Source organism: Hakea prostrata, chromosome 9 (genome assembly GCF_041222555.1).
Source record: "Hakea prostrata isolate BN-2017 chromosome 9, UWA_Hpros_2, whole genome shotgun sequence".
NCBI classification, from domain to species: Eukaryota; Viridiplantae; Streptophyta; class Magnoliopsida; order Proteales; family Proteaceae; genus Hakea; species Hakea prostrata.
In genome coordinates, this window is record NC_142608.1 from 56,734,597 (window position 1) to 56,747,699 (window position 13,103).

The following is a 13,103-nucleotide window of genomic DNA, read 5'->3' on the forward strand; positions in this document are numbered from 1 at the left end:
CTGAAGCTTCCTTGATAATTTTTTTTTTTTTTAGTAGAAAAGAATCTTTTATTAATCAGATTTCAGAATATAATATCACAATCTATAGAATTTCCTACTGTTTGCATCTTCCGTGATGAGTAGGAACAATGTTAAAGGTAAGGTATGCCAATGGTGGATTAGTAGAGTGGTTAAAAGCCCAACTTCCCACAGGGAAGTCTTGGATTCGCATCCATCCGGCGGTACCTATATTAGTAATATTCCCACCACCCTATATATAAACTCTTCGAATTCAAAAAAAAAAAAAAAATGTTAAAGGTAAGGTAAGAACAACTAGATGGATGTTTGTGAAATAAAAGCAAGCGCAAACGCACAATATCCTATGATAGAAGTCAGGGTCCCTTGTTTTCTAATTATCCTTCCATCATATTAGTCACCGGTGTAGCGATCTTAAACTCATAAGACCCTTGGCTGGCGGTGGGAAAAAGGGGTGGGAAAAAAACATATGGCCCCGTGGGGGGGGGGGGGGGGGGTGGAAGAATGGGGGGGCCCCTTTCTTCCCCTTTCCATCCCCTAGGGGGTTTTGCGGGGAGGAGTTGTAGTGATCTTCCCCCCCCCCCCCAAACTCTCTACCATTTGGTTTAAGGACCCTAAGTATTCATAAGTTATAATTAGGGTAAGACCTATGCGATACTCAAAAGATGATGTAGAAGACTTTAGAATGCATATCAATGAGTTATTTAAATATGACTTAATCTGTAGCACCACAAGTCCTCACATCAGTCCTGCCTTTTTTAGGAACAGAGGCCCAGTGAAACCAAGCGAAATAAATCACGATTGGTTATTGATTATAGGGAGCTGAATAAGCAAACTGTCTTTGACGGGTATTTCCTCCCAAACGTCCCAGTAACTGTGTCTTGGGGTATTTTTCCTTTTTTCTTGGGTGGCTGGCTGATGTCGAGTTTTGGTTTTTGGAGGGGGGTGGGCAGAAAGATTCGGTTACGTGCTTTTTTTATTGTTATTATTATTATTTTATTAATAAATTAATAATTTAAATCATTTCACAGCGCATTCCCACATGATAAAGTGGCCAAACCTCCTGATTGATTACTGGTTTTGATAATTAATAAATAAATAAATAAAAGTTAATTGGGCCGTTGGATTGTCCACTTGTCCCCACTCCCGACTGGGGGATTACGCGTTGTCGACTACTTTCATTATTTTATTCACCGCCTCCTTACATCAGCAGGGTCTTTCGAGGGCTTTGCTTGGGTGCAGCGACTGCACCCAAGTCAACAACTAGATGGACAGTCAGTACACCTATCCAACATCTGAACTATTAAATTAAACGGTTTAGATTAAAGTGCACGTATAACTGTACATTCAACCATTGGCTGCACATGCACCCGCTGCAATGAAGCGAAAGCGGTCTTTCCGCTCATGATGATGAAGACACTTTGAATTATTTAATTTAAAAGCAAGATTAGTCAACCATTGGCTGCACATGCAGCCGCTGCAATGAAGCCAAAACGGTCTTTCCGCTCATGATGAAGACACTTTGAATTATTTAATTTAAAAGCAAGATTAGTCGGTGAAATGAAATGAAATTCAGATTTCTCTGTTAAGGAAGAACGTGACGGGGTTTCATTAAAAACTGTGTTGCTTTGTCAAAGACGGTGTGAGAGGGGCAAAATTTTGAAGGCAATTTAGTCACGGTGTCTAATATGGATTGAAAACGGATTAATAAAACAAGAGAGTTTCTTGAGAGGATACTGAGCTATTTGAGCATTTTAACTTTCCTGCTACTCTGCAATTACAACTTTTTAACTTTAACTTCATGGCGACACAAGATGGGGCTTCCCCTTCTGCTGGCTCCAAGGTCGGATCTTCTTCTATTTATGATGTGTTTCTAAGCTTTAGAGGTGAAGATACGCGCAACAACTTCATTAGCTTCCTCCACAGATCTTTGACAGACAGAGGAATCAATGCTTTTCTTGATAGTAAAGAATTGTGGGTTGGAGAAGAAATTGGCCCAACCATCCTTAAAGCAATTAGGGGTTCTATGATCTCCATCCCAGTCTTCTCAAATGGTTATGCGGAAAGCAAATGGTGCCTGCGAGAACTTGCTATGATGGTTGACTGTTACAGATCCAACGATCAAATAATCTTGCCCATATTCTTCGACGTTGACCCATCGGATGTTCGGCATCAGACTAGAAGTTTTGAAAATGCATTTCTTAAACACAACAAGAGATATGATCCCCGAGAAGTAAAGGCTTGGAAAGAAGCTTTGAACGTGGCAGGGAATTTGAAAGGAGTAGTTGTAAGTAGCACTGAGTAAGTTTCCATAACACAAACTTCTTCTCTTTTTTTATTTTTCTTCTTCTCTGTTTTTTCTGTAACCCATTTTATTTCCATCCATCACCATTACATTTACTGGTTTCATTTCCAACGTTTAAGTTCGTTTATTCTTCTTTGTAAGACAATGTAACGAAATGGAGGAACGATTGATCTCAATAATGTGAGATCTGTAACTTATGTTTATACATGAATGTTTACAGTAAGTGACAACTTTTACAACAAAACAGATTTCTAATCTCTAACATTCTTTCTATTTGATATTTGCATTCCTTTGGTTGTTCTTCTGATTTTTGTTTTATATAATTACAGTAATCTGGCAGAATGTATTGAGGATGTTGTCCATAGGGCTCTATGTGAATTGACGGACAGGAAAAGATTGGCTGAGAATGATTACCTTATTGACATGGATTCTAGAGTAAAGGATTTATTATCGTTATTAAATATTGCCTCTGATGATGTTCGGTTCGTGGGAATTTGGGGTTTTGGCGGTATTGGGAAGACGACTCTTGCCAAGGCTGTCTATAACATCATCCTCTCAACCTTCGATAAGCATTGTTTTCTTTCAGATATTAGAGAACATGCAGCACAATTCAATGGTCTACTGTTTTTGCAGAATCAATTCTTAAAGGAAATTTTCAAAGGCGACTTTGACATACAAAATCTTCATAGAGGAAAACAATTGATTGAAGAAAGAGTTTGCAATAGAAAAGTTTTTCTTGTTCTTGATGACGTGGACAATAAGGATCAGATAGATGCTTTGGCTGGTAGACTTAATTGGTTTGGCCCAGGAAGCAAGGTTTTAATAACAACGAGAGATGAGCATGTTTTGAATGTGGCCAAAGTTGACAAAAAAAATATATATAAGCCTCCGGAGTTGGATCACAACCAATCTCTTACACTCTTTAGTCTACATGCCTTTGGAGTTGAGCAACCTCCGGAAAGTTTTCTGCAACTTTCAGAAAATGTGGCAACCTATTCAGGAGGGTTACCTCTAACTCTAGAGGTGCTTGGGTCTTGGTTGTCAGACACAAGAAACAGAGATGAATGGAAAAGTACATTACAGGAATTGAAAGAAATTCCTCATAGTGATGTCCAGAAAAGGTTGAGGATAAGCTATGATAACCTAAAAGGGCTTTATCTAAAAGAAATTTTCCTTGATGCAGCATGTTTTTTTATTGGATGGGAAAAAGAAGTTCTGATTTCCATATGGCAAGCATGTGGCTATAATCCAAGGTCTGCTATACCAAGATTAATTCAAAGATCCCTTATTACATTTGAAGTTGACCATATTTCTAAATGTGCCCAATTAAAGATGCATGATCAAATACGAGATATGGGAAGAGGGATTGTTCTAGAAGAAAATCCTATGGATCTAAGTAAGCGCAATAGGTTGTGGTCTCGTGATGACATCTTGCAAGTATTAGACAAAAACACGGTAACACTCAAGTATTTCTTTTCTTTTTCCTCATGCAATAAATAACATTATATTTTAAATTGAACTTGAATGTTGATTTGAACCCACTTTATCAGTCCATCAGTTTCTGTTTTTCTTGAATTATTTTTCTATTATAGGGAATTAACATGTCAAAAGGCATGACCCTTCATGCATTCTTTTGACTGCCCATTATGTATTCATTTATTCATTTGCTGGTATCCATCAATTTTTATTCACTTGGACAAATTTTCTTTTGTAGGGAACTAATATGATAACAAGCTTGATCCTTCATACTGGCTTATCAGATGTTTGTTTACATCAACATCACTTTGAGATGATGCCAAATCTTAGATTTCTTGACATTACTTCAGAAAGTGTCAATGGAAACTTCTGCAGCCTTCCTTCTATGTTAAAATGGTTTAGGTGGACAAAATGCCCTTGGGATATTATATCGACCAACTTTTATCACAAGGGTCTCGTTTATCTCAAACTATCAGGATTCTCGATTGTACAAGGATGGAGTGTTGGTCCTCGAGATGTGAATGAGGTAAAATATTTAGCTTCTTTTTTTTCTTTCTTATTTGATTATTATTTTTTTACCGATAAGGTATATATTTTCCCTTTGTATGACGGCGGTTCCAAAATTTGAAAGTTCTCGATCTTAGTCACTGTGATAATCTTTCTAAGTCCCCAAACTTTTCCTGGTTTCCTTCTTTGGAGCATTTGGATCTCTCATACTGTCCAAAGCTGGAAAGTTTGGATGAGTCCATTGGGCAATTGAGTGGGCTCAAATATTTTAACTTGTCATTTACATCGATGAAAGAGCTTCCAGACAATGTTTCCAAACTGAGTTCTCTGAATAATCTTAAGCTCGTTGGATGCTCGGCACTCAAGAAGTTGCCTGAGTTCATTGGTGATCTGAAAATCTTGATTGAGCTCAATTTGGATAAATATGATTTCGATGGTGAAAGAGAAAATGAATATGACATTGCAGATGATGATTTTGAAGGGATTGAAGAACTTCCTGACAGTGTTGGACTATTGGAGAATCTTGAAGTATTAAGTACTTCAGGGTGCTCTAGACTACTGAAGCTACCAAGATCAATGGGTAGAATGATGTGGCGCTTGCATACCCTTAATTTGATATCAACCAATATTTCAAAATTGCTTGAGGATTTTTCAATGCTCTCAAAATTAGAGGTGTTGAAAATGTCTTGGAATCTAAAATTTCTTCCGATAGATTTCTCCCACCTTGGGAGGTTGAGGAGATTAGACCTTTGGCAGTGCAAGCTGTTGGAAGAGCTCCCAGAGGTCTCCTTAAGTTTAGTTGAGCTTAGGTTGTACTACTGCGATTCACTAGTACGAACATGCGACATCTCAAGGCTGCAATATTTGACGGTGTTAAAGCTTCGCCATTGTGAAAACCTGAAGGAGATTCAAGGCCTTGAGGGTACAAAGTCCTTGGATTATATTGAGGTCATTAACTGTCATAGCATGGACAGATACAAAGAGAAATATACATGGGCAGGTAAGTAGTTATTTCAGTCTTGTCTCCATTATCTTTTATTCTCATTGGAACCACTGGGCAAGCAAGATATATATATTTCTATTTACTTAAATTTCTTCTGTTGTCCTGTCTGATGTTTTGTAGGGAACGCTACGTTTACCAGAAATGTCACAGAAAAGGGAATACCATGCTGATGATTGGGCTAATTGTAAAGGTTTAATTTTGAGCATTATTTTCAGATTCGTGGATGATTTGCGGATTAAACATGGTGAACCAGTATCCATCAGTTTTGGAATTCGTGCCACGATCAATCAGAAAGATAAAGCAACCGAGTATGTACATACGCTGAGATTTGAGGATGTCGAATATACTAGTGGACGAGATACCATCTGCCTCCACCGTTTCGACGGTGTTGCCTGGTTTGGGAGTCCTTTGCAAGGAAAAGATTTCATTGTGATTCAAGACATTTGGCTTTCTGAGTATTCGAAACCTGCTCCACTAGTCGGTTTAGAGTTAAAATTCTGGGAGTTATCCATTCAAAAGCCGATCTTCAGTTTGTACAACAATGAAGAACGCAAGGGAAGCTGGTCAGAATTCGGCTCTGTTTCTGAGGTTGTGGAAGTAGAGGAAGAGACGTCAAGGGTGAGAAATAACGAGGAGGATGAAGCATCTGCAGTTTCTTCTCTTGACCAAATAATGGTTGCTAATGGAAGTAATTCTGACTCACTTCCAAGTGCCTCGGAAAGAACTGTTCTTGATCACGTGGATGATGAGGCAGCTGTTGTTGATCATTCCAGACCTGAACAGCATCATAATTCAACCTCTTTCTTAAAATTGATTTGTTCCCCGTTTACATTGCTTTTTTCACCTGGCATTCTTTGGTGGGGGTGGAAGGTCTATCGAAGTCGAACAACATTCCACGTCACCAAAAGCATATCAAGGTGACAAGTAGATTTGTAAGTATCAAGTAGTTTTTTACAGTTGTAGTAGGTGCCAATTAGTTTTTTGTACGTCTGTCTTCTTCTGGAGTAATTCTTGAGTCTTTCTAATTTGAAACACTATGCGTAACAGCTGTTTCCTTTGTCTCTTCACTGTGTGATTTTTTTTTTAAACTTTGTAACGGAGCTGCAGGAGTAGGATTTTTCACACAATGTCGTTTCCTTTGCTATCAAATCCATGTCCAACTACATTGAATGTCTCAAATTCTATTACGCTCGAAATCAAAAGCGAAAATTATTTTCACTGGAAACTCATGATTTCTTTGATACAGAACCAAGACCTTCTAGTTGGCATGCTGCCATTAAACCTTGTCTTAAAATAAACGTGTATCCTTGTTCTTCAGGAATTATGTATGAAATTTTTTTTTTATTTTTAGTTAATACAAAAACAACAATATACAACTAGTTTGGTATGGTACATTAAACGGTATATTCGTCCAGTCCCATTGAGTTGCCTCTCCTAGTGCTATACATGCAAGCAAGTTAGCCGACTTTAAGAGTTCATGATCCTCATCAGTGGTAATAGGGATTCCCTCTATTTTAGAGGCGAGAAGCAGTAGATCTTCAATTGCTTCTAATAGCCATCTAATTTTTGGATTAGGTATGGCTTCCTTGATCCGATCCCAGTTTGTTAAGATTACGCCCGACTGCAACTGTTGATCTTGAGCAATTCTCATTCCTGATGTTAATCCTTTAGCCACAGTTGCAACAAAGGAGTTCTCTTCATATTTGCCAATCCAACAGTAAACAATATTTCCTTGTCGAGTTAAACCTCAGCAGCATCCTATTTCCTTTGTCTCGTGATGCTGGAATTATGTATGAATGTTGTCCGCTGCAAATAATCCTCAACACCAATAAATTTGATGGTATTTTGAAACATTTAAAGCACGCTTCGTTGTTAAAGAATTTTTCAACAAAAAGGAGTTGACTATCTCGAAACATATGTAGTCCTATGATCAATCCCGGCACTGTTCATCATGTATTGTCTAGTGTGATTATCAACCGTTGATCCATTCACCAACTCAACGTTAAAAATGCATTCTTTCACGTGTATTTTGTATATCCTGGTTTATATGGATCAACCCCTAGTTTTTTTTATACTACTCAACCGACTTATATGTGCTCCTATATAACACCATGCTTTATATGGGCTTTATCAAGCTCCTAGGGCCTAGTTCAACCGTTTTCGTACCTTTCTTATTAACTATGGGTTCTATTGTTGTACGTTGACCTCTTAATTGTTTATCTATCATCAGAAATGACACAACTATGTGAGGAATTGGGAAGATATAAGAAAGTTTATGCAATGAAAATGTATGTTTAGGTAAAGAAAAAGAATTACAAGATGATGCTAACGAAACGGAACTACACAATGATGCCTATGAAATATATGTTTATGAATGAAAGTGTAATTAGATGATGATACTTGATGTAATGTAATGAAATGGTTATGCTAATGGAATTGCATAATGATGCTTAAGGAATGAAATTATATAAATATGCTTAAGAAATATAAAAGGCGACTTTGACATAAAAGAATTAGAATCTATAGAATCATGGATCATAAAAGTAAATTATTTGGTTTCCATGATCCTATTTACTGATTTGGTTCCTATTCATCTTGGAAAATGAAAATTACTATAATTATGTGAGTCTAAGTAAAATTTTCTAAGGGCCTGATTTGGTTACATGAGTCTGGAGATTTCAAATATCTAGAGATTTCAAATCTATAGATTTCAATAATTTATAAAATTAGATGTTTGGTTGTGGAATGAAATCTGTGGATTCATCCTAAAACACTATTTGATCGACGTGATTTTTGTGACTGTGCAAATTTATAGTTTTTTTGAAATCTCTGGATTTCACCCCTTACCCACAAGTCAATTTGGAAGAAACCGTGGATTTAACCTCAAATCATGAAATCTAAACAATTCTAATTTTTAGGTAAAATTCATAACTCCAGATCTATACGAACCTGATATTGAAAATCATATTCATAATACAAGGAATTTGAAATCCATAAATTCATATAGCTAGATGCACTATTAATATTTCAAAATTTGACTTTTTTTTTTTTTTTTTTTTTGCTAAAAGGTCATTCATATTAAAAAAAAATAAAAAGATTACAAAATACACCATGTTTGGAAACCACCGTCAGTCGACCCACAACAGCAGCTACCCCCATTACATCCAATTTCACGGATTCCCTATAAAGGAAAACACGTTGCAAAAGATTTCAAATACAATGACAATGCTTCAGAAGCGAAATCTTGATCATTCAGAGACATCCCATGCTTAGATCTTCCTTAACCAAAGCTGGCCAGGAAACATCCATACCTGAGGATATATGTTTGGTTGCCAGTTTTGCCAAGATATCAACTATAGTGTTTGTGTCTCTATAAAAGTGAGTAATTTTCCAAACTAATGACTAGAAATATGAGCAAACGCCTCTCCAACTTTGTTGAATCCACCAAGGAAACATCCCTTTCTGGAGCAGCACGACAGTAGCAATAGAAACACACTCAAACCATACTTTCTTAAACTGAAGATGCTGCACCCATTCCATGCTTGAAATAAAAGCCTCCATTTCAGCTTCAAAGTTTGTCTATACACCCAAATACATATGGAAGAAATGTAATACTCTGCCATTTACATCACGGAAGACTCCTCTAGTACTTGCATGCGAAAGGTTCCCTATCTAACGCCCACCAATGTTAATTTCATCCAGCTTTCCCGAGGAGCAGTCTAAAAAACCTCTTGTGGAGGGTAAACTTCTTTGATTCTCGACGGTATCTTCAAGGATTTTGCTAAAACTAACGTTTCAGAATTAATCTGCCTTCTACGGATTGTAAACCTCTGCTGGCTAATATCAAAGAAAACATTTCAAAGCACCCATTCTTTCTTAGTAATACAATGTTCATACTGTTAAGAAATAGCAACCTATCGCAGCGGAATAAAACAAGAAACAAGAGAAAACACAAGACCAACGATTTACTTGGTTCGGTCACAAGGACCTACATCCAATAATGAATAGTGAACTCATTAAGTCATGCAATAATCCAATAGCAAGAACATGTTACAACCCTAAGCTTCTTGAGATAAGAACTCTATATATGGACCAAGAGAGAAACAACAAGCATAGAACGACTACACCTAAAACCAAGACTGAACCAGTCACTCTCTTCATGCGCAGGCCAAGAACATCAACAGCAACCGCAGTGTCTTCAACGTATCAACAGCATAAGCTACTAAACCTCTATGAGAGAACAATCCAAGAAGAAGAAGCACACGGCTAGGGCGTAACCAGAACCAGCAGAACACACTCGCACATTAGAGAAAACGAGAACAAAGGAGAAGAAAGAATGAATCATATGATGCCCTAACCCCATACAAAAGCAATATATACAATGACTGAAAAGACACAAATACCCTCTAAACAAGTAAATAAGACATCCCTGTCCTATTCTAATAGTAAAAGACATAAAAGCCCCTTTACATATACAACACATAAACTGCAATGTAAAGTTTAAAAATGATAAAAGTGAATTTTAATGAGTGCATGTAAGAACCACATAAGATTAACCGGTGATCAATGTTTTTTAGGTTCAAGTGGGTTATGAAAAATGCAAATAAACTAACTCTTAGTCGACTTTTTTCTCAAATTATTTATTTTAAAAATATCATTAATTAAAAATAGAAAATTACGTGATCTTCAAGATTTCAACATTATATGTGTCCCACAGGACTGACAGATTCCATGAAAACTCCGAATTTGCTATCATAAAAAATAGTATGATTTTGTTGATTTTTATATTAACTCCTGTTGTGACTAAAATATTCACTTCCGGTTTATACCGGTCTAATTAGGTTTAACCGGATTCAGCTGATGAGATGAAGGAATCTATGGGTCCGCCCAAGATTAAAAAGAAAAGGTGATCAACACCATCCAATCAAAAGCTATGATCCGACGGTCATGATTAAAAACATGATGAACGGGAAAATCTATATAAAAAGGAAAAGAAGGATTCGTAGAAGGTAAGTCTCTTAGACTAGCTCAAACACTGGATAATGCTTGATTTACTCCATTAGAACAGCTTAGAAGCTCCTGCGAGCTCGAAGGAATTTTATTCACCTAGTTAACTAGACCGTCGGAGACGCGAAGCCGATCAAGACGATCGGCACTGTTTCTAACAGATGTGTTTCATTTTCCAGTGAACGAGGGACTGACAGAGGAAATCAAACCAACCATATCAATCTAGATCTGAGGAGTTCGGTGCGAAGGTGGCGGTTCAAGGCTATCGGCAATTTTAGCACCAACATTTTGGCGCCGTCTGTGGGAATCGTAGTTTGAACAAGTTTAAAACGGAAGTCATGGCTCAATCACCTGAGCAAGAGGAGGTATTACCGACTGAAATGGCAGAAACAAGCCAGAGGGAACCAAGGAGAGTAAATCCGAAAAAGGAGAACAAGAGAAACGGTTCCAGCATTGCAAATTCCGACTATGCAGACTCGGCAAAGACAAAGGATGACTGAAGATCGCTCACCTCATCCTGCTGAGATGTTTGAAAGACAAGAGAAACAACTCACAGATACGCTAGCTGCTTCTCATTTGGAACTGGATCCGAATCAAATCACTAAACGATTTGAAAGTATGCAACGTCAAATACTGGAATCTCAAAATCTGATGAGGACGTTCATCAAGCAAATTGGAATTCAACCGGAGGGAAGAGTTCCGATCTCACCAGCTAGAAGATCTCGAACTCTTTCTCGAGCTGAAACGATTTCTGTTCCGAATCCTCAGATCCAGAGGTCAAGAGAAGGTCAAAGAAGATCGATTCTCAGGGAAGGATCGGGAGAAAGTGCAGATTCGAATTATATTCCTCTGGAAGCTGAAGATCAAGGATCCTCCAAGGACGATCGATTAAGCCATATTCAAAGTAAAAAGAGTAGAAGTTTTGGAGATCGAGGAGATAAAAGAGAAACAAGGAAGTCAGAAGGTAGCATATCTGAGGTTCACGGATCTGAAATCAGTAAAAGATTTTGTATCCTGGATGATCAAATTCAACAATTGACGAACAAAGATAACGGAGAAAAGGTGGAAAAGCAATGAATCAGAATCCATTTTCTAAGGATATTATGTCAACGTCATTGCCGCACAATTTTAAGCTTCCGGTATTCACAATGTATGATGGAAGCACAGATCCAATGGAACATCTGGCTCAATTCAATTCCGTTATGATGTTGGCAGGTAATTCTGATGTTTTAAAATGTCGATCCTTCCATCTTCGTTGAAAGGTTCTGCAACAACTTGGTTCTTCGGTTTGTTACCGGATTCTATTAATGACTTCAGAGATTTGACAAAAATATTCTTTTCAAGATTCCAAAGTAGTATGAAGAGTAGTAAAATAGTGGATAATCTGGCTGCAATTCACCAAAAATCAGGAGAGTCAGTTCGAAGTTATATGAAAAGATTCAATCAAGAATCAATTCAAATAAAGAACTTGAATGAAGCAGTAGCGTATGATGCTATGTTCAGAGGTTTGACGGACGATCATTTGTTAGAATTCCTGATCATGAACAAGCCAGCCAACATTGCGAAGTTGACAACTCGCTATAATCAGTATGCTAATATGAAAGATATCCTTCAGGCGAGGAAGGAGACTGATGGCGACGGAGACAAAAAGAAAGAAGATGGAGTCCTGAGATCTGATCAGAGGGATCGAAGGAATACCCCCCCCCCCCCCCGCCCCCCCCGGGGCCCCCCCCCCCCCCCCCCCCCCCCCCCCCCCCCCGGCCCATGGTTTTAGTCTATCAATAATATCATCATTCATTTTTCTTCTCTCTCCTTTCCAAATTCATCTCATTTTCTTCCCAATTCTTTCTTCATCTTCCTTCTCTTTCTTTCTCTCCCTCCTTCTCTTCCTCGTCTCTCCTTCCTTTCCTCTCTTTTTTCTCTGTTTCCCGAACTTACCTTCTCTATTTTCCCTCCCTCTTTTTTTTCTTTCTCTTCTCTTCTCTCTTGCTCTTTGTTCCCGCCCTCCTCTTGGTGTCTCTCCTCTCCCTTCCTCTCGTTCCCCCTCTCCCTTTTCCCTCTCTCCCCCCTTGGCTTCTCTTCTTTCTTCCTGCTTTGTCATCTTTGGGTCCGTCTTCCCTTGGCCCCCCTCTTCTCCTTCCCTGTTCCTCCTCTCTTTGCTTCACTCCTTCCCTTGGTCTCCCTTTTTGGCATGCTCTCTACTCCTCCACCCTCCGCTCCTTGGTCCTGCCCCCCTCTTCCCCTCCTTCTGCCTGTCCCTCTCCTTCTTTGGTGCTTCCTTCCTTGTCCGGTCCCCCTTTTCCCTTCCGTTGCTGTGGTCCTGCCTCTTCTGCTCCTTTGTTCTTCTGTGTCTACTCCCTGTTCCCATTCCCCTTCGTATCCCCCGTTCCCATGGATCCTTCCATCACAATCACACTCCACTCTTTATCATACCATGACGTTGTGCATTCATGGATAGTACATCAGTCCCCTGTCTGATTCCATCTTTATCATTCAGCGTTCTGTCGTGTTACCTATCTCATGTATATGTTTGCTATTTCTGTCCTTACCTGTATTTAGTGTCCTCTCTTGCTCCCTATTATCTTTTATTTGCGCACCTTGCTAGGGTTACAGAATGTTGTCGGTCCATTCAAAAATCAAACCTACACTTCTTGCCAGCCGTTGCTTGTGCTTGCTTGTTGCCCTCCCCCCTTTTCGTTTCAACTCATCCCTTTTTATCTCCGTTTCAATCCTTTTGGGTGATCTTGTCCGTTCGCTTAATAGTCTAGAACAGGGGGTACGAACCCTAGA

General features: G+C 38.6%; 1 protein-coding gene across 1 annotated transcript; it reads left to right on the top strand.

Annotated features, from left to right (window-relative positions):
* The first annotated feature begins 1,646 nt into the window (after positions 1 to 1,646).
* On the top strand, positions 1,647 to 6,539 carry LOC149005658 (TMV resistance protein N-like). Its single transcript, XM_089169643.1, has 4 exons — positions 1,647 to 2,316; positions 2,650 to 3,775; positions 4,035 to 5,303; positions 5,427 to 6,539. Exons 1-3 carry the CDS (start codon positions 1,817 to 1,819, stop codon positions 4,422 to 4,424), a joined length of 2,016 nt encoding a protein of 671 aa, XP_089025769.1. The 5' UTR covers positions 1,647 to 1,816; the 3' UTR covers positions 4,425 to 5,303; positions 5,427 to 6,539.
* The last annotated feature ends 6,564 nt before the right edge of the window (positions 6,540 to 13,103 follow it).

Excerpts from the sequence above, each read along its gene's own strand:
- LOC149005658 (XM_089169643.1), top strand. The coding sequence starts at position 1,817 with ATGGCGACACAAGATGGGGCTTCCCCTTCTGCTGGCTCCAAGGTCGGA. Across the intron at positions 2,317-2,649 it reads GTAGTTGTAAGTAGCACTGA|TAATCTGGCAGAATGTATTG; the intron begins GTAAGTTTCCAT and ends ATATAATTACAG. Across the intron at positions 3,776-4,034 it reads AAGTATTAGACAAAAACACG|GGAACTAATATGATAACAAG; the intron begins GTAACACTCAAG and ends TTTCTTTTGTAG.